Source organism: Macaca thibetana, chromosome 12 (assembly GCF_024542745.1).
Source record: "Macaca thibetana thibetana isolate TM-01 chromosome 12, ASM2454274v1, whole genome shotgun sequence".
Taxonomy (NCBI): domain Eukaryota; kingdom Metazoa; phylum Chordata; class Mammalia; order Primates; family Cercopithecidae; genus Macaca; species Macaca thibetana.
Window position 1 is genome coordinate 125148278 of NC_065589.1, and position 26822 is coordinate 125175099.

A 26822-nucleotide genomic window follows, 5' to 3' on the forward strand; every position below is an offset into this window, starting at 1 on the left:
AGTTTGGTACAGTATCAGAAAGTTCTTGTGATATAATGTGTAACATAAAAGAGAGAGAGACAGAGAATAGCACGTCAGTATCTAAAATGTGTTTCTGTCCAATTTTGCATAAGGTAAGAACTGGATGGGAACATCTTACAGATTGTTTTGGTCCACACAGATTTTCTGTCCCAATATTTTCTTGCATGAGGGCAGTAGAAAAGGTCCTAAGAGGACTCAGTCTCAGCCCCAGAGTGAGGGATTCACCATCTCTGGGAGCTGCCAGGAGCAGCAGTGTCAGCCCTAGAGGAGCTAGATGGTGCCTTTCTAAACCTGAGAAACCACCTGCAGCATGTAGCTCAAAAAAGTTGAGTGTGGACCCAAAAACTGGACGAGATTTTAAGGAGCAGGAGGCTAGCCAGAGCAGGGGCAGAGCTTGGGGTCTGTTCTCAGGGGAACAGGCGGGACGGGGGGCTGCCTGAAAGACTCGGAATATGCAGCTCCCTCCAAGTGGTCCTTCAAGGGATCTCCCAACTCGGTTCCCTGTCTTTGGCATGGGTCATTTGCTTTGAAGATACAGAAACTCCTTCAAGCCATGTCGACAAAAAGAGCATTTAATGGACGGAAACTCCACAGAGCCCACCCACAGATGATACCGGAAACTCTGAGACGTCGGGGGTTCCCTCCTGTCTCTGTGGCCACTGGGGCTCCACCTCTCCTTTTCTCTCCCACCACTGCTTTGTCTGTGTCCCCCCAGAAGGTCCACGTTCAGGGTTGCCACCCTGCCTTGACCTCTGTTCTGAAAGACAATGGCTCATTCCCACATTTCTGCCTGCAGTTCCCGAGTCCCTCCAAGTCCAAGGAAAAGAAAGGAACCTGATTGGCTCTAGTTGGGCCAACCGTAAGGATGACCAAGACCCCTTTTTTACCCAACACAAGGCCTGTGGCTGAGCAGGTAACTCCCTGCCCCTATTATCCACCCGCCTTCAAAGCCTTGCGTAAATGAGCTCCCCTTGCCCTCATGCTCACTTCCAGGGACTGCCTGGCCCCTCCAGTCTGACCCTCCCAGGGCCCACTGCCAGATGCACTTCCCTTCCAAACAGTCTGTATTTGCCTCAAGCCCAAAGCCCCCTTGATCAAGTACCAGCCCGAGCTCGCCCAGTTTGTTGCCAGGGACCCTCCTGGGAACCTTGTTGTCTGATGGCCTTTGTCTCTAAGGCTTCCTGATGGCCCCAGACATGCCCCAGGTGTATGCTCCTTTCACACTCAACACAGAACACTCTTTTGACCAGGTGTCCAAGCAATTCTCCAGCAGATTCTGACTGGATGTCCTGTAATTCGATTCAATCAGACACTGTCAACCTGGAGTCATAGATCCCACAGGTTAAGGGCTCAGTCCCACAAAACTGCCCCACTTCAAATGCAGTCTCAAGTCATAGGTTGCCACCCATACTTCTGACCAACTGGCTATAAATCGGGGTTCCCACACCCCACTCCTCCGGTTGGATTTGCTAGGACAGCTGACAGAACTCAGGACGGCACTCATATTGACCAGTTCGTGGGAAAAGATTTTACAAAGGGTTACAGATGAGCAGCCGAATAAACACGCTCACGTGAGTTGTGTGGGAAGGGCATGGAGCTTCCATGCCCTCTCCCACATGCCACCCCCCAGGGACCTCAGATGTGTGGAAGCTCATCAAATCTTTGTTCAAGAGTTTTACCTTCCCAGAGGTCAGTAGGCGGGACTGAAAGTTCCAACCCTCTACTCACTAGGTCTTTCTGGTGACTGACCTCATGCTGAGGCTAGGTAGGGCCCCCACATGGTCACCTCCTCAGCATAACTTCAGGTGCTATCAAACAGACTCATTATGAGATGATCACTCGGGAAATTTTTTTTTTTTTTTTTTTTTTTTTTGAGATGGAGTCTCGCTGTCACCCAGGCTGCAGTGTAGTGGCGCGATCTCTGCTCACTGCAAGCTCCACCTCCCGGGTTTGTTCCATTCTCCTTCCTCAGCCTCCAGCTGGGACTGCAGGCACCTGCCACCACGCCCAGCTAATTTTTTTTTTTTTTTGTATTTTTAGTAGAGACGGGGGTTTCACTGTGTTAACTGGGATGGTCTAGATCTCCTGACCTTGTGATCCACCCACCTTGGCCTCCCAAAGTGCTGGGATTACAGACGTGAGCCACCGCGCCCGGCGATCACTCGGGAAATTCTAAGGGTTTTAGGAGTTCTGTGACACCAACTGGGAACAAGGACCAAATATACTGTATTTCATATTATACTACTACCCTCCATTAGAGCCTGGGGTGCTTGGGGGCAGAGCTCCTGCCATGCAGCACCTGGGAAGATGCTGAGCCCCCTGGATGGTCAGCTGATTGTCACCACGAGATCTGGCTGGTGGCCAGAGCAGGTGCACAGACTGCAAACCCTGGTGGCCTCCGGGCAGCATGCATGGCTGCCCTGCAGAAGGGGCCTGGGGTAAAGAGCAGACATCATGAGGCTCTGCCAGCTGGGGCTGAGGGAGGCGTGTGGGAGTGGAAGTACCTGGAGCCCAGGGACAAAGTCCTGTAATAAATTACGTGGGCCCAGAGCACTCCCGGTCATTTCCTCTTGGAGCCCTACCTCCTCTTCCTCTGTCCCTTACTCCCGGACACACCCGGAGTCCCAACACTGCCTCCTTTCCTGACTCTTTCAGGGTGCCCACGGTGGAGGGGATCCCCTTACAAGGTAAGGGCGTGCTGGGGGCACGTGTCTGCCAGTGGGGAGGGGGGGTCACCGCTCCGAAGAGGGTCGCTGGGCAGGAAGTAGGTCCAAGATGTAGGTCCCCTGGCAATAAGATGGAACAGGTCTGAGGGATAGAGAATGGAGAAGCCCTTCAGGAGCCTGGAAACCAGAAACCGCAGCAGGGGACTCAGTCCATCCAGCTGAAGGGCAGCCCCGGGGGGGCTGAGGAGGAGGAGGAGGGGGAGAAGCTCCCTGCAGGAGGGGAACGGTAGGTGCCAAGGCTGCTGCCACCCTGAAGCCTCCTCACAGCTGGAGGGCCTCACTGTGGAATCACGGGACGTCAGGGATAGCCTGGGTCCCATAATGAGCCCCTGCCAGATGTCAGCTGTGCCGTGTGTGACATCCCACTGCGTCCTCGCAACACAGTGGTGGAATTGCCTCCATTTTACGGCCACAGAGACTGACGACCATGGAAGTGAAGCCATGGAAGTGAAGGTGCCCACAGGAAGAAGCAGAGCTGGATTCGACTCCAAAGCCCAGGCTCATCCACCGTACCCATGTACCTTGGGCAACTGACTTTAGTCGCCTCTGGAGGGCTAGGGCCCTGGGGAGAGGCAGGACAGGCCTGGAGTGGGCTGGGGGGTGGTGGGGGAAGAGGTGGCTGAGGAGAGGGACCGCGCTGGGGCTCACATGGGCTGTCCTCCTTGAGCTGTCCAGGTGGTGTGTGTCCCATCCCCATTTCACAGAGGACGAAACTTGAGACACAGAGATCGTGAGAGCTGGCCCAGTGCAGACAGCTGGTGGGTGTGGGGCCCCCAACCCATATCCCCCAAATTCCGCATGACGAGGCCTCCCCTTCAGGCTCCACTTTGTAACCCTGGACTTGAATTTGGCTCTAATTTTTCAGACCCCTGAACTTTGTTTAGGATTTTAGTTCGGAGATTCGCACACACCCTCAATGAATCATTGTTAGGAACCCCTCAGCTCATCAGCCCTCTGGGCAGGAAGCCCACCCCATCTCCCTGGACCTGCGGGGGGCCCTGCGTCTGCCCCTCAGATGCCACTCTAAGAGGATAGTCCTCAGGCGGCTGTCTTGGGGCCTGCTGCATCCACAGCTCTTCCACAGGGCTTTGTGGAGAGGCGGCACCGCAGGGATGTATGTGTTGATATTACCTCCTGTTTTACATATGTCAAAAGATAAAATTATAACAAATTTATCTTAAAGATCTTAATTGGCTTTAATTTGCAATTCTAGAATCGGGCAACACCCCATTCTACAGAATACAATGAATGTTCTGATTAGCGGAGCAGAGGAGTTTGGCTTTATAGACAGAACAGGGCACAGAGAAACAGAAAACAAAAGGGGATGAGTCATTTCAAAGTTATTTTCCTTGTAAACGCTAGAGCAGAGGGAACTTCCCTATCATGCCCACTGAAACTGGCCCGTCTGGGGCTCCAGCTGTTGTCTCTCTCCTAATTCTTGGAAGGTCAGATAATTTTCATTTCGGCCTGGTGCTGTGGAACTTCAGCATGAGTGACTCCATCTTGGTCTGGCCTGTTGGCCTTGTGTAGGAGCTCAGACCAAACCAATGACCTCCATACATTTTACTTAACACATGTATTTAAATGACGCTTGTGTCCCCATTCTTGGTCCACATAACAAGCTTTTCAGGGAGGAAAGCCAGAATCCTAGCAGATTCTTCACAGAAGAAATCAGGAAGAGTAAAGGAGGCTGGGCATGGTGGTGGCTCATGCCTGTAATCCCAGCATTTTGGGAGGCTGAAGTGGGAGGATTGCTTGAGCCCACAACATGGGGAGACTCCATCTCGACAGAGGAAAAGGAAGAAGAAGAAGAAGAAGAAGAAATAGGAGGAGGAGAAGGAGGAGTAGGAGGAGGAGAAGAAGGAAGGACTTGACCAAGGCCACTGGACTGTGAGCTCCTTGAGAGCCTGAGCTGGGTTTCCTCGGGTTTTTTCCATCTCCTGCACATGCCCAGGCCTCAGCAGAGAATGGACACTTGGCACGTGCTGAATGAATGAATGGAGTAGCTAGTGGCAGAAGAGGAGCTCAGAATGAAGTCAAGTTTTCAAATCCAGCATCAGTGTAGATTGTGTTGCCTGCCTTTCCAGCAGTGTGTAGTGTGATCCTTCACTGCCAGCTGGGGGGTCAAGGCTGCAAGGGAACAGTGACCCATGTACACCAGAGGCACAGACCTCCGGCATTGAGTGGTCAGAGGAGACAGTCCTGGGGCTGAGGACAGGTAGGGGTGGGAAGGGATGCAGCAGGCTGTGAGGGGAGGATGGCGTGAGGATGAGGGTGGGGAACGGGGCATGTTCCAGGTGGAGGAAGTGGCGTCTGCAAAGACACAGAGCAAAGGAAGTACCAGTAAGGCTTGGGCACTGTTGGCGCTTAGCAGGGATGAAATACAGTTGAGGGGAGTGTTAAGATATGCTCTAGAATGTTTCATGATGATAGAAATGTTCTCTTTTGCACTGTCCAAAACAGTAGTCACTAGCCACAAGTGGCTGTTAAGCACCTGAAGTGTGGCTAGTGCAACTGAGGGTCTGAATTTTTTTTTTTTTTTTTTTTTTGAGATGGAGTCTCACTCTGTCGCCCAGGCTGGAGTGCAGTGGCTGGATCTCAGCTCACTGCAAGCTCCGCCTCCCGGGTTTATACCACTCTCCTGCCTCAGCCTTCTAAGTAGCTGGGACTACAGGCACCCGCCACCTCGCCCGGCTAGTTTTTTGTATTTTTTAGTAGAGACGGGGTTTCACCGTGTTAGCCAGGATGGTCTCGATCTCCTGACCTCGTGATCCGCCCGTCTTGGCCTCCCAAAGTGCTGGGATTACAGGCTTGAGCCACCGCGCCCGGCCGAGGGTCTGAATTTTTAATTCAGCTAATTTAAATTTAAATAGCCACATGTGGCTAGTGGCTACCATATTGCACATTGCAACCTAGAGGGTCTTGCTTATTAGGCTAAGAGAGAGGCGAAGTAGAATAAGCAAACGCTTTGGATCCAAACATTTGCAGATTCAAATCTTGTTTCTTTTATTTTTTTTGAAACGGACTCTGGCTCTGTTGCCCAGAGTAGAGGGCAATGGCATGATCTTGGCTCACTGCAACCTCTGCCTCCCAGGTTCAAGCAATTCTTCTGCCTCAGCCTCCCGAGTAGCTGGGATTACAGGTGCACACCACCACGCCCAGCTAATATTTGTATTTTTGTAGAGATGGGGTTTCACCCTGTTGACCAGGCTGGTCTGGAACTCCTGGCCTCAGGTGATCCGCCTGCCTTGGCCTCCCAAAGGGCTGGGATTACAGGCATGAGCCACTGCACCTGGCCCTGCAGAAATCTTCAGTCAAGAAATCTTAACTCAGTCACCTACCAAATGTGGGACCTTAAGCCTCAGTTCCCTCACCTGTCAAATGAAGTAGCATCACTCACCTCGCAGGGTTGTTTTACAGATCAAACTAACGAGCAGGTGCTGGAAAACTTTCAGCACAGTGTCTTTCTGAGCTCCTACTCCGTTCTGGGGGCTGGGGACAGAGTACTGAGGTTATGAAAAGGAACCACAGTGCAGCGGTTCATGCACAAGTATATGTATCTATCAATTCCTCTTTCATCCATCCCCTGCCTTATTGAAATACTAAACAAAACAGAGTGATATGAGGCAGCTTACCATATATCTGTAATACAACAGAATCAAAAATAAAATAAGAAGCTGGGACGTAGGGAAGTGAAGATAGGAAAATGCACTGCAGCTGGGAAAAGGTTAGTAAACAAAATATACGTCAGAAAATCCCATATATTTGCTAGGCATAGACAAGAAATTTGTTCTGAACTTCCAGATAGTCACACATAAAACTATGCAGTAAAGATTACTAATGTTCTCAAGTTAGGCACAAGCCAGTTTCCAAGGGGAGGACCAGCTTTCCTGATTGCAGTGTCATGAAGGGGATAAAAAGGGAGAAAATGACATTGGCTGTAGCAGTAAATTCAGGAGAGCTTTTAAAGCGCTATTTGTAGGAAAGGAAGGAAGATTTCTCAAGGACCATCTCCACATAAGGGAGGGCACCTCACAGGCTATCTCTACATGAAGGGGGCTTCTCAAAGACTATCGTAAAAAGGAATGAGTAAGGACTTCCTCCAGGGCTATTTGTTTTTTTTGTGTGTGTGTTTGTTTTAAAAGAAAAATCAATAGTTTTTAAGGTACAGGTGTTTTTTGGTTACATGGATACGTTCTTTAGTGGTGATTTGTGAGATTTTGGTGCACTCATCACCACAGCAGTGTACACTGCACTCCATGTGTGGTCTTTTATTGCTCACCCCACTCCAGCCTTCCTCCTCTCTAAGTCCCCAAAGTCCATTGTATCATTCTTATGCCTTTGTAGCCTCATAGCTCAGCTCCCACTTGTAAATGAGAACATACGATATTTGGCTTTCCATTCCTGAGTTACCTCACTTAGAATAATGGCCTCCAGCTCCATCCAAGTAGCTCCCCAAGACATGATTTCATTGCTTTTGTGGCCGAGTACTATTCCATCCTGTATGTATACCAGATTTTCTTCATCCACTCGTGAGTTGATTGACACTTAGGTTACTTCCATATCCTTGCAATGGTGAATTGTGCTGTTATAAACATGCATGTGCAAGTGTCTCTCTCTCTTTTTTTTTTTTTTGAGATGGAGTCTCACTCTGTTGCCCAGGCTGTAGTGCGGTGGCATGATCTTTGCTCACTGCAACCTCCGCTTCCTGGATTCAAACGATTCTCCTGTCTCAGCCTCCCGAGTAGCTGGGATTACAGACGCCCACCACCACGCTCAGCTAATTTTTATATTTTTAGTAGAGACGGGGTTTCACCTTGTTGGCCAGGCTGGTCTCGAACTGCTGACCTCATGATCCACCCGCCTCGGCCTCCCAAAGTGTTGGGATTACAGGCGTGAGCCATCGTGCCCGGTCACAAGTGTCTTTTTCGTATAATGACTTATTTTCGTTTGGGTAGATACCCAGCAGTGGGATTGCTGGATCAAACAGTAGGTGTAATTGTTTAATTGTAGTTCTTTAAGGAATATCCCTACTGTTCTCCATAGTGGTTGTGCTGGTCTACATTCCCACCAGCGGTGTACAAGTATTCCTCAAGGGCTATTTCTAGAATGAAGGGGGGCATCCAATGGGCTTTTGCTCTATCTGATGAAGTGGGGCTTCTGAAGGGATAGCTCTAGAATAAAGCAGGATTTCTCAAGGACCATCCTACAAATGAATGAGGGTTTTCAAAGGCTATCTCTACAGTAGAGGAAAGTTTCTCCAGGCCTACCTCTAAAATGAGGGAGAGTTTTTGAAAAGGCACTTATACAGTGAACGGGGGCTTCTGCAGGGCTGCATCTACATGAAGGAGGGTGTTTCCAGGGCTGTCTCTGTAATGAAGAATAATTTCTCAAGGGTTATCTCTCTATAGGAAAGGGGGTTCTCACAGGCTGTCTCTACAACTTAGAAAGTTTTCTCAGGTGCTAGCTCTAAAATGAAGGAGGGCTTTTCATAGGTCATATCTATAATGTGGGATGTCTATCTCTACTGTGAATGACGTCATCTCCAGGGCTATCTCCACAGTGAAGGGAGCTTCTCCTGAGCCATCTCCATGGTGAAGGAGGCATCTCTGTGGCTGTCTCCATGGTGAAGGGGGTATCTCCAGGGCTCTCTCCACAGTGATGGGGGCTTCTCCAGGGCTGTCCCCACAGTGAGTGTCATCTTCTTGATGCTGTATCCACAGTGAAGGAGGCATCTCGGGAGCTGTCTCTCCTACGCTGTCTCCAGGTAGACTGACAGCATGGCATAAAAGTGCAGCTTAGGATGAAGTGCCTCTGAATAAGTGCAAGCCAAGCATTTTAGTGCAAAGCGGTAAACGTCATTACCGAGGGCTGTACAGGATCCCCTGGTAGCAGAGGGTCTCAGACTCCAGCTCTGATTGAGGGGAACAGCATCAAGGAGTCTGAAGGAAACAGTTGAACCAGGTCTAAAACTGCAGGCTGGACTAGAAGCTAAACAGGCCGACACTCACCCACACCTACACAGGAGCCATATGGCACCTGAAGCCAGTTGTGTGTGTCAGGTGTGCGTACGTGGTGGGGAGGGATAAGCTTAGTCAAATTTGCTCATCTTGTGATGTTGCACAGGATTGGCAGGGTCTTTGCCAAATCCCCAGCCCCACATTTCCCCTCTGGATGGAGAGCAGAGCCCTTCTGGGAGCAGAGATTCTCCTAGAAGAGGTTCTTCTCCAGGGCACCCTGCCTTCGCTGACTCTCCCAGGAAGGGCTGAGCCAGGCTCTCCGGGAGCAGGGTCTCTTCCCCGGGGCTGCCCTGCCATCGCTGACTGCCTTCTGAGGAAGCTGGATTTCTCTAGCCACACTGTTACATGTTGTAGGATTTTTGGCAGTGGGGTGGCTGGGCCCTGTGCCCACTGGGAGAGGACAGGATGGAGGACTGGAGTTTCGCATTCTTACCCCGGGCTTGCCTGGGCAGAACAGGAGGGAGCCCTCATGGTGATCCAGCAGCACCACATCTCTAGGCCAGAGAAGATCTCTCAGGGGCACACACCTCCGACACTGTCAGTCACATGGTATTCATGGGAAGCGTATCTCGTGGACATTATCCTGAATGCTGAGTTGTCCCGTGGGTGTTAGACTCCCTTCCAGAAGAGGGTCGTGCCCTTCTTCATGGGGAGCCCTGGGCTGTGGAGACAGGCTGGAGCAGGGCAATGGAGGGGACTTGAGATCTATACTCAGGAGCCTTTTTCTCTAGCGTGCACTGATAACCCCAGCACCACTGACAGCGGGGCTGCCCCCGTTTTCAGCTCCTCCTGTGCCTCCCTGGCAGCTGTGTGGGGGCCCTGTCTGTTGGGCTATCCCATGGTGGCTCCCCACTGAGCTTAGCAGCGGGGCTGTGCAGATGGTCATCACTGTCTGGGCGGGGATGGAAGCTCAGATATCCCAGACAACCCCTGTTGACAGTAAAATAAATAACAAATGCAATCTATGGATAACGAAAAGCCAGACATGATAGAAAGGAGCCATGTGTGAAGCAAAAGTCTCTTCCCTCCTTCCACTCTCCACCCCAATAAATGACAGTTAACAGTTTAATATAATTACCTCCCCAGAGTATTTCTCTCCATCTCTCTCTTTCTCTATATATGTATATACGTATCCTCTCTCTATATATATATTTTGTTTGTTTGTTTGTTTTTTGAGACCGAGTTCACTCTGTTGCCCAGGCTGGAGTGCAGTGGCATGATCTCGGCTCACTGCAAGCTCTGCCTCCCGGGTTCCCGCCATTCTCCTGCCTCAGCTTCCCGAGTAGCTGGGACTACAGGCACCCGCCACCACACCCGGCTAATTTTTGTATTTTTAGTAGAGACGGGGTTTCACCATGTTAGCCAGGATAGTCTCCATCTCCTGACCTGTGATCCGCCCGCTTCAGCCTCCCAAAGTGCTGAGATTACAGGCATGAGCCACCGCGCCTGGCCCTAACTACACCTTTTAAAGAGCTGTGTGGTATTCTACCGAAAGGTTGAACTTTAATCCAGCAGACCTCTGTTGTTGGACAGTTGGTGGTTTGTTGAGTTTTTGTTTCCATTTTTCACTATTACCATCAATGCCTGTACATCTACCTTGATGAACTTTTACAAGTATATTTGTAGGATATGTTGCTAATAGTGGGATTGTATGGACAAAAGGTGTTTACATTTTTGATAGATGTTATCAAATTGTCTTCTACAAATAGTGGCACCAGTTTACCCTTTGCCACAGTGCATGGGCAGGCAGGGTCATCTCTGAGGCCACACACAGCAGCGGGCCTCCTGGGTGGGCCCACCGTGCTGCCCAGGGGCCACCTCCTTCCTCAGGCTCCCATCCTGGGTGAGCAGCCACACACTGGGATGAGATCAGACCCTTTGGTTGGGGGACATTGGGAAGTTACTTAGCCTCGAGCGGCCTCAACTCTCTGAGAGACAAGTTGGGGAAAATGAAATAACTTGGGTGAAGCACTGCCCCGCAGCATAGAACGAGGCTCTGCTGGGAGCAGCTCCCCTTTCTTTTCCTCTCCTCCTGCCCAGGACCTTGTCTGGCCTGGTGGTTGGGTGCACAGGCTCTGCCACAGCCCTGTCACCACTAATGCCAAGGCTCAGTTTTTCCAAATACGGATGAGTGTGGGAAATAATCATACGTGCCTCATGGGCTTATTGTGCAATGGAAGGGGCATTGTGTGTGGCGCTCTTGGCCCAGTAAATGCCCAGTAAGTGCTGCACTTGTAATGATACCAGGACAACTCAGCCTGTGAATCCTTGGACTCTGGCAGGCGCCCTCCCCAAGGCTGACCATTTGTAGTGACCTTTCTGGGGCCCAACTGGGGCCCGCTGACCAGCCTGGGCTAGCCCCAAATTCAGGGCGTCCAGCCCAGATCTAGACTCTGATGACTTTGCCTCCTTTGGGTGGCGGCCCTTCCAACCTGTGTTCTCGAGTGATGGCTTCCATGCCAGGTACTCTCAGCTCTGGGGAGTAGGGAATAGGCAGCCAGCTGGTGGCATAGGAGAACTTCCAAGTCTTACTCATCCCTCACCCAGCCCCCGGTGTCCTTTCTGCCTGAAGAACACTCAGACCCCTTTGGTGGGAAAAGCTTTGTCAGTCCTCCAGTGTCAGTGCCCCTTCTGGGCTGGTATCCCATACACCAGAGTCTCAGTGTTAGTTTTTCTTCTTGGACCCCTGCTTCCTCATCTGTGAGGTGTGATGTCTCCATGGACAGCACAGGGTTGCTGTCAGGCTCAAATGAGAGAACCTGTGGAAAGTGCCCTGCACACAACTTGGCACTCAGTTACCTGCCCACTCCAGCCCCGTCCTGGTCCAGCAATGCTTTGATCTTCCCTTCACCTCCACCTCCCCACTTGCCTTTCAGTGTATTCTTACTCACTCTACCCATACTCCAGTTTGGTGGCACCACAGAAATGCATGTTAGTGGTGTGGCTTCAGACCCACAGCAGCTTTGAGGAGGGCTTTCAGAACTAGCAGTTTACCCTTGTCTTCTCAGGTGAAGGTCACCCCCATTCTGGTCCCTGAGATTAGGTAGGACACTGATCCCCATAAGCTCAGTCACACTGACCTGCTTCGGGGCTTGACAAAGGGAACTCGACTAAGAAGTCATCCCATTCCCAAGGGGCAGAAACTTTCAAGCACACCAGTGCTTCCTGTAAGGGGCAATGCCTCACCTGTTTTCCTGGGCGGGTCCATCCATCCATCCATCCATCCATCCATCCATCCATCCACCAATCCATTCATCTGTTTGTTCATTCATCTATTCATCCACCAATCTATCCACCTATTCACTTACCCAATCCAACCAGTAATCCATCCACCATCCATCTATCCACCCACCCACCCATTCATCCACTCATTCAACCGCTAATCCATTCATCCATCCATCCACCAATCTATTCATCCATTAATCCATCAGTGGATCCATCCATCCAACTCCCATACTTCTACCTATTCATCTACTAATCCGTCCATCTATTCATCCATCCACCTATCCATCCACCAACCCATCCATCCATTTACCTATCCACCCATCCATCTGCCCACCCTTCCACCTACCCACTCATCCATCCACTCATCCCATTCATCTGTCCACTCATCCATCCATTTACTCAGCAAGCATGTCCTGAGCCCTGACTAGTATGGGTAAGGCACTGTCCAGCTCTTAAATTTCTCACAGGCGTGGGAGAGACACACACTGTTACACATAAAAACAGGGATAAGTGCTGAGGTTGAAAATTGCAGCCTCTGCATGTGAGGATGTCTGTGCCTGTGTGTGTGTACATGCATGCATGTATGCTAACACACGTGCTGTGTGTGTGTTCCAAATTCATATCAGATCAAGTAGAGAGACACTGAGGTAAAAGAGAACATGGGGTGTTTCAGGAACTGCATGATATTCAGTGCATCCTGGGGAAGAGGTAAGATACAAGGCAGGCTGAAAAGGTGGGCAGGCTATGATGCTGAAGATCCTTGAATGTCATAAAGATAGGCACATTCTTAGCTGTGGGAGGCATGACATGGCCAACTTTTGCATCTTCTAAAGATCACTTGATTGGTGTGATGGAGGGTGATTTTTCTGAGAGTCCAGAAGCAGCAAGGCCACCTGGGATGCTTCCATCCTCCCAAGTGAAGGATGACAGGAGACTAAGGGATGGCAGGAAGGAGAGTACCTCAAGTTTTTTCTTCCTTTTAATGTCTTACCTCATTTTGGCATTAGAGTAACGCTGGCCTCATAGAATGAGTTAGAAAGTATTTCCTCTGCTTCTGTTTCCTGGAAGATACTATGGAGAATTAGGCTCATTCCTTCCTTAAATGCTTGGTAGAATTACCAGTGAAACTATCCACTAGAAAGGAATAACAGAAAGATATTCCACTTACCCACTCATCCACCCACTCATCACATTCATCTGTCCACTCATCCATCCATTTACTCAGCAAGCATGTCCTGAGCCCTGACTAGTATGAGTAAGGCACTGTCCAACTCTCAAATTTCTCACAGGTGTGGGAGAGACACACACTGTGACACATAAAAACAGGAATGAATGCTGAGGTTGAAAATTGCAGGCCGGGTGCGGTGGCTCACGCCTGTAATCCCAGCACTTTGGGAGGCCAAGGCAGGCGGATCACGAGGTCAGGAGATCGAGACCATCCTGGCTAACATGGTGAAACCCTGTCTCTGCTAAAAATACAAAAAATTAGCCGGGCTTGGTGGCGGGCGCCTGTAGTCCCAGCTACTCAGGAGGCTGAGACAGGAGAATGGCGTGAACCCGGGAGGCAGAGCTTGCAGTGAGCTGAGATCGCGCCACTGCACTCCAGCCTGGGCGATGAGCAAGACTCCATCTCAAAAAAAAAAAGGAAAATTGCAGCCTCTGCATGTGAGGATGTCAAAAAAGGTGCTTCCTTTTTTGAAAGGTTGCCAGTCATTGATTCAATTTCTCTAATAGATATAGAATTTTCAGATTATCTATTTCTCTTTGCATGAGTTTTGGTAGTTTTCATTTTTCAAGGAATTTGTCCATTTCATCTAAGTTGCCAAATGTGTTATTCATAATATGTCTTTCCTATCCTTTTAATGTCCATGGGATCAGAGTGATGTCTCCTCTTTCATTTCCAATAGCAGTTAATTTGTGTCTTCTCTTTGCTTTGCTTGGTGAGCCTGACAGAAGTTTATCAATTTTATTGATGTTTTCAAAGAACCAGCTTTTGGTTTCATTGAATTTTCTCTTTTTTATTTCCTGTTTTCAATGTCATTGATTTCTGTTCTAATTTTTATTTTTTATTTTCTTCTTATTTTAGGATGATATTGTTCTTCTTTCTCTAGTTTCCTAAGGTAGAAGCTTAGATTATGGATTTTCGATTTTTCTCTTCTTTTTTTTTATTTTGAGATGGAGTCTCGCTCTGTCACCCAGGCTGGAGTGCAGTGGCGGATCTCAGCTCACTGCCACCTCCGTCTCCCAGGTTCAAGTGATTCTCCTGCCTCAGCCTCCCAAGTAGCTGGGATTACAGGCGTGTGCCACCAAGCCTAGCTGATTTTTGTATTTTTAGTAGAGACAGGGTTTCACCGTGTTGGCCAGGCTGGTCTCGAACTCCTGACCTCATGATCCACCTGCCTCAGCCTCCCAAAGTGCTGGGATTACAGGTGTGAGCCGCCACGCCTGGCCTCTAGAGTTTTCTTCTATGCATTCAGCACTATAAATTTACCTTAAGTACTTATTTCATTGGATTCCACAGATTTTGATGTGATGTTTTCATTTTCATTTAATTTTACATTTTTCTTGGGACTTATCTGACCCCTGTGTTATTTAGAAATATGTTTCCTAATCTCTAAACATTTTGAGATTTTCTAGTTATCTTTCTGTTATTGCTTTCTAGTTTAATTCCACTGTGGTCTGAGAATATACTTTGCATGTATTTTGACACTCTCTTGTCAGGTGCACTCATGTTAATAATTGTCATATCTTCTTGATAATGTATCCCTTTATCATATGTAATATTTCTCTTTATTCCTCATAATCTTCCTTGCCCTGAAGTCTGCTCTAAAACTAGAATAGCTACTCTGACTCTTTCTTTCTTTCTTCTTTCTTTCTTTCTTTCTTTCTTTCTTTCTTTCTTTCTTTCTTTCTTTCTTTTTCTTCCTCATACAAAACATTGATGTATCTAGCTCTATTTTGATTAGTATAAGCAACCTAATACTAACCCAACCCTTTCTTTTAACCATTTCTCCAACCCTTTACTTTTAATTTATCTGTGTCTTTAAAAAATAATTTCAACTGATATTTTTATTAGGGAGTGCATGTACAAGTTTGTTACATGGGTACATTGCATGATGCTGAGGTAGAAATGATCCCGTCATCCAGGTAGTGAGCATGGTACTCAATAGGTAGTCTTCACATTTAACATTTAACATGGGTTTCTTGTGGACAACGTATAATCGGGAGCCTCAAGTTTTTAAAAGACAAAATCTCCAGGTCCTAGGGATCATTTGGCTATGAAAAATAGAAGACTCAGTGTTTCTTTCAGCAACTGTTAGTTTCATTTGCTGAGATAAAGAATGCAGGGGCAGGAGCAGGTTTGGGGATCGAGGAGATGAGGTGCTATGGTCACATTGAGTTTGATGTGCCCAGGGGATATCTGAAGGACGTGTCCAGGGAAAGAGGCCTTGGTGGGTCTGAAGATCAGGGTAGGGATGAGAGTTGGAGACACTAATTTGGTACTCAGCAGGGCTGTGATCCTGGTGGCCCTGAGAGAGTGGGCACACATAAGGGGAGTGTGAAGGCTGAAAGAGAATAGAACAAGGGCTGGCAGATCAGTGGGAATTATTTGGTTCCAACAGTCAAATCCAAATGGCTTACCCCAAATAATCAAACTGCAAAAAGGCAGAGGCAGGATTTCTGTGTTTTGTCTCCTTCCCTCCACGTCTGCCAATTTTATTCTCTCAAATCAGCTATTTTTAAGAAGCTAAGACCATAGCTCCTGGTACTTCTGGAATTGGATTTCATAATCTTGGCTTTAGAGAAGAAAAGCGACCCTCAACTCCCAATTAGAACATCCCAGAAAAAGCTGTGATTGGCTCTGGCTTGGACCACATGGCCGCTTGGGGTCCCAGGATTCACGAGATTCTCATCAGCAACACGATTTGAACGAGGGGAGATGTTCCCCAAAATGATATAGGAGGAAGGCATACTGGGCAGACAAAAATCACCAGCCACTCCCTTGGACACCAAGAGGTCAAGATGAGTGAAAGGGCCAGGCGCAGTGGCTCACACCTGTAATCCCAGCACTTTGGGAGGATGAGGTGGGCAGATCACTTGAGGCCAGGAGTTCAAGACCAGTCTGGCCAACATGGAGAGACCCCATCTCTACTTAAAATACAAAAATTAGCTGGGCATGCTCCATGCCCATAGTCCCAGCTATTCGGGAGGCTGAGGATCCCTTGAACCCAGGAGATAGAGTTGCAGTGGGCTGGCATTGCACAACTGCACTCTAGCCTGGGCAACAGAGTGAGACTCTGTTTAAAACAAAAAAGCTCTGGGAGGAGATCGAGTGGTGCCCCAGAGGCAGAGGGAAAGGCAGGAAAGTGCAGCCTTGTAGGAGCAAAGAGAGATCGGCAGGAAGGCATGAAAGGTGAGAAGGTGGAGGCGGTATTATGGAGTGGCTGCTTCAGGCAAATTGGCTGTGGAGCAAACCCAAGGAGGAGGAGGGTACGAAAGCTGAATGGGGACGGTGAGGCCAAGAAAATGCATATTAAGATAGACAAGACGTGAGCTTATCACTATCCAGAGGGCAAAGGACCAGGAGAGTGGGAGAGGACGAAGATGTGAGGGGAGGATAATGTACTCGTCACTCGTCACTGCAGAACAAGTTATCCCAAACTTTAACAGCTCAGAATAACAAATATTTATTATCTCACACAGGTTTTGGGGTCAGAAATCTAAGAGCAGCTCATCTGGGTGGTTCTGGCCCAGGGACCCTCATAGGGTTTGTAGTAGTTGCTTGGGTTGCCATAACCAAATACTGCAGACTGAGGATGGGGTGGGGGTGGGGCTTAAACAATGGAAAAGTGTATTCTCCACTGTTCTGGAGGCTGGAAATACAAAATCAGGGTGTCAGCAGGGTTGTGTTCTTCCAAGCATCTCTCCTTGGTTTGCAGATGTGGGCATGGCCATCTGTCCTCTTGCCACCTCTTCACACGGTCTTCCCTCTGCATGTCTGCGTCCTAACCTGTTGTTGACTATAAAGTTATCATCAGAATGTTGGCTGAGCTGCGGTGATCTGAAGCCACAACTGGGGCTGGAGGGTCCCTTCCAAGATCACACAGCTATTAACTGGGGCCCTAAGTTCTCACCACACGGGCCTCTCCTTCGGGCTGTTTGAGCATCCTCACAACCTCCAGGCTCCCCAGGCCTCTACTCCATTCCATCTACTTTATTCTATTTGACAAAAGCAAATCACTAAGTCTACACTTGAGGTGAGGTGAATTAGTCTCTATCTTGTGAAGGGAGATGTGTCAAATAATTTGGGGACATACATTAAACCACTACAGTAATTGATAAAGCAAGGGCTTTAAAAGCAGAGGCTAGAGAAGGCAGGGCTGGAAGGATTTGTGTGGGCTGTCAGGGTTCCCTGCCCCTGGGCAGTCATCTGAGTCTGCAGAGGTACGGAGGAGACAGGGAGTGGCAGAGTTGGAAGCTGAATGTGGTTTCTCTCTTGTTTCAGTCAAACAGGTGAAGGCATTCTGCAGAATGAGTGGTGGAAAGGAGCTTTGAAACAGGGATTTTGGCAGAAACGGCTGACCGGGGCCTAAAGAAGGATCCCTGGACGCTGCCGAAGGCCTAGCGGAGGTGCAGGCCGTGAGACCACCCTGCCCCTGTCTGTAAGGGGGTGGAATGCATCCCCAGCCCTGCTCAGCTCCAAGGCAGGAACTTTGCAAGGAGAGATCAGGAATCAGTTCAAGGGAAATCACAGTATTCTCAGGAGGGCGACGGACCACAGGGGCCCACGTCATGTATGCTTCCCTCTGGTTCAAGTTGGCGTTTGGAAAAAAAAAATTGTGCTTCTTGTATTTTCTTTTCTTTGGGCCTTTTAATTTTTTTTAATTGATGCATAATAATTGTACATCAATTATTACGTGTGGGGTACAGTAAGGGTGTTTCAATATGTATTTTATTTTTGTATTCCATTCACAAGCGTTGATCTGACCACTTTCACTCCAAAAAGATTTCCAGGCTAGTTGGGGATGGAAATGAAGCCAGGAGGTGGGTTGGTAGACGGAGGAGACATGGAAGGACCAAGGGGTCATGATGGAATGAGAACCAGTTGCTCACAGGAGCCAGCTGGGGCCAGGGCGGGTCGTGGTGGGGAGGGGCGGTGGAGGCCACAGCTTCTGAAGTGGAGCAGTTCTGGGCTGTGGGAAGACCAGGCAAGCCATGGAGTGGGGGTCCCTAGGGTTGGGGGTCAGAGGAGTGGACGTCTATGGTATGTGACAGGCCATGTGGGGAGTGGCAGGACCAACATGGGGGCTCTTGTGAGGCAGATCCTGGTGTCTGGAGAGGAATGATGGGACATGCTTGGAGGTCAGATGCTGTGCGGGGGAGGAGGGCTAAAGGCCAGTCAGTTCAGGACCACGGGTGGGCCTCAAACTTCCACATGGGAGGGAGAATCCAGAATCTGGAAGCAACAACGGGTAGCCAGAGGCAGGGCAATTCCCCCTGTGTCTTTTCCCACCTGCCACCCTCTGAAAGAGCTGTCTGGGAGCCGGGATTCAGTTACGTAACAGGCATTCTCTGCATTTTTTATACAGGTTCTTAAACATTCCCAAAGCAGAGGATGTGGGGCAAAGAGGAGGGATTTTGGAGCTGGGGAGAAAATTCCCCTTCTTTGCTTACTAGCTGCATAGCCTCTGCAAAGTCTCAGCATTTCTCAGCCTCAATTTTCTCACCTGTAAAACAGGGACAGAAGCATTTCTTCTCACAGCTGCCTCTGCCACTGTGCATCCTCACTCATCCATCAAAGCCATTGTCAAAGTCACATCCTCTCCAAGGCCTTCATCCGCTTTTGCTGGACAAGTATTGACTGATGGCTATGGCCTTATAGGATAGTTTGAATTCAGGTAATGGGATACCTCCAGATTTGTTCTTTTTGTTTAGTCTTGCTTTGGCTATGTGGGCTCTTTTTTGGTTCCATATGAATTTTACGATTGTTTTTTCTGGTTCTGAGAAGAATGATGGTGGTATTTTGATGGGAATTGCCTTGAATTTGTAAATTGCTTTTGGCAGTATGGTCATTTTCACAACGTTGATTCTACCCATCCATGAGCATGGGATGTGTTTCCATTTGTTTGTGTTGTCTATGATTTCTCTCAGCAATGTTTTATAGTTTTCCTTGTAGAGGCCTTTCACTTCCTTGGTTAGGTATACACCTAAGTATTTTATTTTATTTTTTTGCAGCTATTGTAAAAGAAGTCGAGTTCTTGTTTTGATTCTCAGCTTGGTCACTTTTGGTGTACAGCAGAGCTACTGATTTGTGTATGTTAATTTTGTATCCTGAAACTTTGTTGAATTCATTTATCAGTTCTAGGAGCTTTTTGGAGGAATCTTTAGGGTTTTCCAGGTATATAATCATATTGTTAGCAAACAGCAAGAGTTTGACTTCCTCTTTACTGATTTGGATGCACTTTATTTCTTTCTCTTGTCTTATTGCTCTGGCTAGGACTTCCAGTACTATGTTGAAGAGGAGTGGTGAGAGTGGCCATCCTTGTCTTGTTCCTGTTCTCAGAGGGAATGCTTTCAACTTTTCCCCAGTCGGTATTATGTTGGCTGTTGGTTTGTCATAGATGGCTTTTATTACATTAGGGTATGTCCCTTGTATGCTGATTTTGCTAAGGGTTTTAATCATAAACGGATGCTGGATTTTGTCAAATACTTTTTCTGCATCTATTGAGATGTTCATGTAGCTTTTGTTTTTAATTCTATTTATGTGGTGTATCACATTTATTTATTTATTATTTTTATTTATTTGTTTATTTTCAGATGGAGTTTCGCTCTTGTTGCCCAGGCTGGAGTGCAATGGCGTAATCTCAGCTCACCACAACCTCTGCCTCCTGGGTTCAAGCGATTCTCCTGCCTCAGCCTCCCAAGTAGCTGGGATTACAGGTGTCCACCACCATGCCTGGCTAATGTTTTGTATTTTTAGTAGAGACAGAGTTTCACCATCTTGGCCAGGCTGATCTTGAACTCCCGACCTCGTGACCCCCCCTTGCCTTAGCCTCCCAAAGTGCTGGGATTACAGGTGTGAGCCACTGCACCCGGCCGTCTAATTGATCTTATTTTGATCTTTTCTCTTCTTGGTTAATCTTGCTAATGGTCTATCAATTTTATTTATCTTTTCAAAGAACCAGCTTTTTGTTTCATTTATCTTCTGTGGGTTTTGTTGTTGTTGTTGTTTCAATTTCATTTAGTTCTGCTCTGATCTTGGTTATTTCCTTTCTTCTGCTGGGTTTGGATTTGGTTTGTTCTTGTTTCTCCAGTTCCTTGAGATGTGACCTTAGATTTGTGCTCTTTCAGATTTTTTGATGTAGGTATTTAAGGCTATAAACTTTCCTCTTAGCATCACCTTTGCTGTATCCCAGAGGTTTTGATAGGTTGTGTCACTATTATCGTTTGGTTTGAAGAATTTTTAAATTTCTATCTTGATTTCATTGTTGACCCAGTGATCATTCAGGAGCCAGTTATTTCATTTCCATGTATTTGCATGGTTTTGGAGGTTCCTTTTGGAATTGACTTCCAGGTTATTCCACTGTGGTCTGAGAGAGTTCCTGATATAATTTCAATTTTCTTAAATTTGTTGAGACTTGTTTTGTGGCTTATCATATGGTCTATCTTGGAGAAAATTCCATACACTGAGGAATAGAATGTACATACTGTGGTTGTTGGGTAGAATGTTCGTAAATACCTGTTAAGTCCATTTGTTCCAGGGTATAGTTTAAATCCATTGTTTTTTTTTTTTGTTGACTTCTGTCTTGATGACCTGTCTAGTGCTTGTCAGTGGCATATTGAAGTCCCCCACTATTATTGTGTTGCTGTCTGTCTCATTTCTTAGGTCTAGTAGTAATTGTTTCATAAATTTGGGAGCTCCAGTGTTAGGTGCATATACATTTAGGATTGTGATATTTTCCTGTTGGACAAGGCCTATTATCACTATATAGTATCCCTCTTTGTCTTTTTTAACTGCTGTTGCTTTAAAGTTTGTTTTGTCTGATATAAGAATAGCTACTCCTGCTCACATTTGGTGTCCGTTTACATAGAATGTCTTTTTCCACACCTTTACTTTAAGTTTATGTGAGTCCTTCTGTGTCAGGTGATTTTCCTGAGGGCAGCAGATGCTCGGTTGGTGAATTCGTATCTATTCTGCCATTCTGTATCTTTTAAGTGGCACATTTAGGCCATTTACATTCAACATTAGTATTGAAATGTGAGGTACTATTCCATTCATCATGCTATTTGTTGCCTGTATACCTTTTAATTCTATTTTTGTTTTATAGGTCCTGTGAGATTCATGCTTTAAAGAGGCTCTGTTTTGATGTGTTTCCAGGATTTGTTTCAAGATTTAGAACTTTTTTAGCAGTTCTTGTAGTGCTGGCTTGGTAGTGGCAAATTCTCTCAGCATTTGTTTGTCTGAAAAAGACTATCTTTCCTTCATTTATGAAGCTTAGTTTTGCTGGATACAAAATTCTTGGCTGATAATTGTTTTGTTTAAGGAGACTGAAGATAGGGTCCCAATCCCTTCTAGCTTGTAGTGTTTCTACTGAGAAATCTGCGTTAATCTGATAGGTTTTCCTTTATAAGTTACCTGGTGCTTTTGCCTCACAGCTCTTTTTTTTTTTTTTTTTTTTTTTTTTTGAGGCGAAGTTTCACTCTGTCGCCCAGGCTGGAGTACAGTGGCCAGATCTCAGCTCACTGCAAGCTCCACCTCCCAGGTTTATGCCATTCTCCTGCCTAAACCTCCTGAGTAGCTGGGATTACAGGTGCCCGCCACCTCGCCCAGCTAGTTTTTCTGTATTGTTTTAGTAGAGACGGGGTTTCACCATGTTAGCCAGGATGGTCTCGATCTCCTGACCTCGTGATCCGCCCGTCTTGGCCTCCCAAAGTGCTGGGATTACAGGCTTGAGCCACCGCGCCCGGCCTGCCTCACAGCTCTTAAGATACTTTCCTTTGTCTTGACTTTAGATAACCAGATGACAATGTGCCTAGATGATGATCTTTATGCGATGAATTTCCCAGGTGTTCTTTCTTGTATTTGGATGTTTAGGCCTCTAGCAAGGCCAGGGAGGTTTTCTTTGATTCTTCCCCAAAAAATGTTTTCCAAACTTTTAGATTTCTCATCTTCCTCAGGAATGCAAATTATTCTTAGGTTTGGTTGTCTTACATAATCCCAAACTTCTTGGAGGCTTTGTTCATTTTTTAAAATTCTTTTTTCTTTGTCTTTGTTGAATTGGGCTAATTCTGAATTGGGTTAATTCAGAGCTTGTCTTCAAACTCTGCAGTTCTTTCTTCTGCTTGTTTGATTCTATTGCTAAGACTTTCCAGAACATTTTGCATTTCTCTAAGTGTGTCCCCTGTTTCCTGAAGTTGCAATTGTTTTTTGTCTATGCTCTCTGTTTCACTGAAGATTTCTCCCCTCATTTCTTGTATCATTTTCTTGATTTCCTTAAATTGGACTTCACCTTTTTCTGGTGCCTCCTTGATTAGCTTAATAATTGACCTTCTGAATTCTTTTTCAAGTAAGTCAGGGATTTCTTCTTGGTTTGGACCCACTGCTGGTGAGCTGGTGTGATTTTTTGGGGGTGTTAAAAAACCTTATTTTGTCGTATTACCAGAATTGTTTCTCTGGTTCCTTCTCATTTGGGTAGCCTATGTCAGAGGGAAGTTCTGGGAGTCAAGGTTGCTATTCAGATCCTTTTGTCCCATGGGGTGTTCTCCTGATGTAGTTCTCTCCCCCTTTTGTGAGACTGGTATAAAAATAGTCATATAGACCAATGGAACAGAATGGAGAACCCAGAAATAAACCCAACTGTTTACAGCCAACCGATCTTTAACAAAGCAAACAAAAACATAAAGTGGGGAAATGACACCCTATTCAACAAATGGTGCTGGGATAATTGAAAAGCCACAGGTAGGAGAATGAAACTGAATCCTCATCTCTCACCTTATATAAAAATCAGCTCAAGATGGATCAAGGACTTAAATCTAAGACCTGAAACTATAAAAATTCTAGAATATAACATCAGAAAAACGCTTCTAGACATTGGCTTATGCAAAGATTTCATGACCAAGAACCCAAAAACAAATGAAACAAATACAAAGATAAATAGGTGGGACTTAAACTAAAGAACTTTTGCACAGCAAAATAAACAGTCAGCAGAGCAAACAGACAACCCACAGAGTGGGAGAAAATCTTCACAAACTACGCATCTGACAAAGGACTAATATCCAGAATCCACAAGGAACTCAAACAAATTACCAAGAAAGCAAACAAACAAACAATCCCATCAAAAAGTGGGCTGAGGTTATGAATAGACAATTCTCAAAAGAAGATATACAAATGTCCAACAAACAAGGAAAAATGTTCAACATCACCGATGATCAGGGAAATACAAATCGAAACTGCAACGCAACACCACCTTACTCTTGCAAGAGTGGCCATAATCAAAAAATCAAAAAATGATAGATGTTGGCATGGATGTGGTGAAAAGGGAATGCTTCTACACTGCTGGTGGGAATGTAAACTAGTACAGCCACTGTGGAAAACAGTGTGGAGATTCCTTAAAGAACTAAACGTAGAACTACCATTTGATCCATCAGTCCCACTACTGGATATCTACCCAGAGGAAAAGAACTCATTATTCGAAAAAGATGCTTGCACACACATGTTTATAGCAGCACTATTCACAATTGCAAACATGTGGAACCAGCCCAAATGCCTATCAATGAACAAGTGGATAAAGAAACTATGATATCGATATATCATATATATATAGACATATATCATATATATGGCATACATATGTATGACGGAATACTACTCAGCCATAAAAAGAATGAATTAATGGCATTCACAGCAACCTGGATGGGATTGGAGACTATTATTCTAACTGAAGTAACTCAGGAATGGAAAACCAAACATTCTATGTTCTCACTTATAAGTGGGAGCTAAGCTATGAGGATGCAAAGGCATAAGAATGATACAATGGGCTTTGGGGACTCGGGGGGAAAGGGAAGGAAGGGGGTGAGGAATGAAAGACTACAAATTGGGTTCAGTGTATATTTATCTGGTGATGGGTGCACCAAAATCCCACAAATCACCACTAAAGAACTCAGCAATAGACCTGGTACCCACCTTGCACTACTCACAGGGAAGGGGAAAATACCAGCACTCAGTCAGGGTAACTCAGGGTTTCCTCCTTTAGATGGGACAAGTGGGCTCCTCCCCGCTCCTCCTCCTGCTGGACCTGGCTGCCTACTTGGGCCTGACTGCCTGCTCCTTCTAGAACCACCAGGTGCTGGGGACAGGTTTGAAAGGAGGCAGATCCGGGTTTGATTCCCAGCTGTGCTACTAATTAACTGCGTGGCATTTCCTGCATTGAGTCCAATGTCTAAAGTGAGGGAACACGCACCTTCTGCAGTGCTGTGAGGTTTAAAGTTGTGTCTGTAGCTCCAGTGGCTGCTTACCTGAGCACTTCCCAGGGTTTGTGATGATGACTGGTTTTCATGGATATCTGACCAGATAAAATTGAGGCTTCGGGATGACAGGGAACCACCTACTCCCTGTATCAAGCCCAGGACTGAGTATGAAATATGTCTGCAGTAAAGACTGAAGAAGCTGAGAACAGCTCTTGTACTTGGGCCAGGACTGTGACTCATTCATCCATTTATTCAGCATTGTTTCTGAGCCAGGTCCCATACCGGGACCTTAGGGTAGTGTTGGTGAACAAGCCCAGTTCCTGTGCTCCAGGGGCTCCTATCGGGGGTGCGCATGGAGCTAACGTTCTGCTTTCTCTCTCCATACAGGTGTGTGGAACTGCTGACTCAGGATGTCGGGGTTCAGGCTGGTAAGAATTGTATGATTTGATCTAGGGGTTATTGGTGTAAGTTACTCAAGGCCAAGTTGAATCGCTCCCAAGGAAAGAGAGGAAAGGCAAGGAGACCCCATAGGAAAATACCAGAGACAGGTGAGTTCAGGAAACACGACAGATTCTCGCATCTCAAGAAAACAAGTTTGGCCAACCACTGGCCTCGGCAATACATGTAGTCATGTATAGTTATCCCTCGCTTTCATGCAGGGCTTAACATGTCCCTTTGTCTTGACAAAGGGGTTTCTTTTCTTTACTTTTCTTTTTTTTTCCAGACAGATTCTCTCTCTGTCACCCAGGCTGGAGTGCAGTGGCGTGATTTCAGCTCACGGCAACCTCTGCCTCCCAGGTTCAAGTGATCCTCCAACCTCAGCCTACTGAGTAGCTGGGACCACAGGTGCATGCCACCACACCCAGCTAATTTTTGTATTTTTTGTAGGGACGGGGCTTTACCATGTTGCCCAGGCTGGTCTTGAACTCCTGAGCTCAAAGCAATCCACTCGCCTTGGCCTCCCAAAGTGCTGGGCGTGAGCCGCGTTGCCCAGCCAACGAAGGGATTTCCCAGTTGTCTCACTGTGGCAGTTGCAGGGAGCTCCCCCAGAGAAAACAGGGAACTGGGGAACTGTGGGCATGGGTAGGACTGAAACCCAGGTCTGAATCACCACTTTGGACTCTGCATCGTGTTTCCTTCACTCAACAAATATTCCTGTGTTCCGGTGGCCAAGGGATGGCTCCTGCATAGGAAGAAAGCAGAAGAGTTTTGCATTTACTGTTGAATCAACGTAGACCCTGGGGAACTGCCCTGCCCTGCCACGGCGCGTGGAGAGCTCAGAGGCTGGAGAGCCCAGAGAGCAGAGGTCCCAAACCAGCCTGTGCATCCTTCCCTGCCCTCCACATTTCCACCCTTGCCCCATGCCCCCCAGAGTCCAGGAGAGCAGGATAGTGCTGCAAAGTGCTCTTTGATAAGAAAATGCCCCAAATGTTCTCCTGATTGCAAAGCCACACAGGACATCGTTCCTGGCTGCTGGAGCACACTGCTGAGAGGAGTGTGCTTCAACACGCAGGAGCCCCTGGCGCTGCCACTAAGCCTGGCAGCATCGGACTCACAGAATGGACAGCCAAGATTGGCTCCTTGTTTTCAATTACAGAATAGAGCTTAGGCTGTTTTAGGCTGTAGAGAGGACACGCGTGGTCTCAAACGTCAGGTTGTGAGGCTTCTGGTAACTAAGTTGCAAACCTGAGAGCATGGCTCCACCTTGGAGCATGGTGTGATTTTAAGACAAAGCAAAGCATTTCACAAAGGAATGTGCCGTGGGATGCATCAACGCCAGACTCCCTCTGGGGATGCCACTAACGGCAAGCAGAGTTTAGAAAAACACCTCTCAGGGCCCTATTACTCACAATTACAATTGCAGGCCCGCTCTCTCTTCAGACAATGTAAGTCTTTGAGAGGAGAGTCATCTCTCAGCTTACTGCAACCTCAGCCTCCCAGGTTCAAGCAATCCTCCCGCCTCAGCCTCCCGAGTAGCTGGGACTACAGGCACCCACCACCACGCCCGGTTAATTTTGTATTTTTAGTAGAGACAGGGTTTCACCACGTTGGCCAGGCTTGTCTCGAACTCTTGACCTCAGGTGATCTGCCCGCCCAACTCGGCCTCCCAAAGTGCAGAGTGGTCATCTTTTTAATGAATAAGTCTTTCAGAGGGTTGTTGAGTCCTCTGTGGTGCCCTCCGTGCTGGACGCTATGGAGGCTCCCTGCCATAGGGCACTCCATCTTCACCGCAGCCCTGTGAAGCAGGCCCCTTTCAACAGATAAGGAAGTTAAGGTTCAGAGCTGTGAAGTGACTTTCCCAAGGCCGTATAACTCCTGGAATACAGAGTAGGGATTAGAACCCAGCCAGGTCTATCTGACT

General features: G+C 47.3%; 1 protein-coding gene across 1 annotated transcript in view; it reads left to right on the forward strand.

Moving 5' to 3' along the window:
- Positions 1–2624: 2624 nt before the first annotated feature.
- Positions 2625–26822, forward strand: part of MYO7B (myosin VIIB) — a 101076-nt gene continuing 76878 nt past the window's right edge. Inside the window, exons 1-2 of the mRNA XM_050752579.1 lie at positions 2625–2708; positions 24848–24888. Of these exons, the coding sequence (XP_050608536.1) occupies positions 24871–24888 (18 nt within the window). The 5' untranslated portion in view covers positions 2625–2708; positions 24848–24870. The remainder of the gene's footprint in view (positions 2709–24847; positions 24889–26822) is intronic.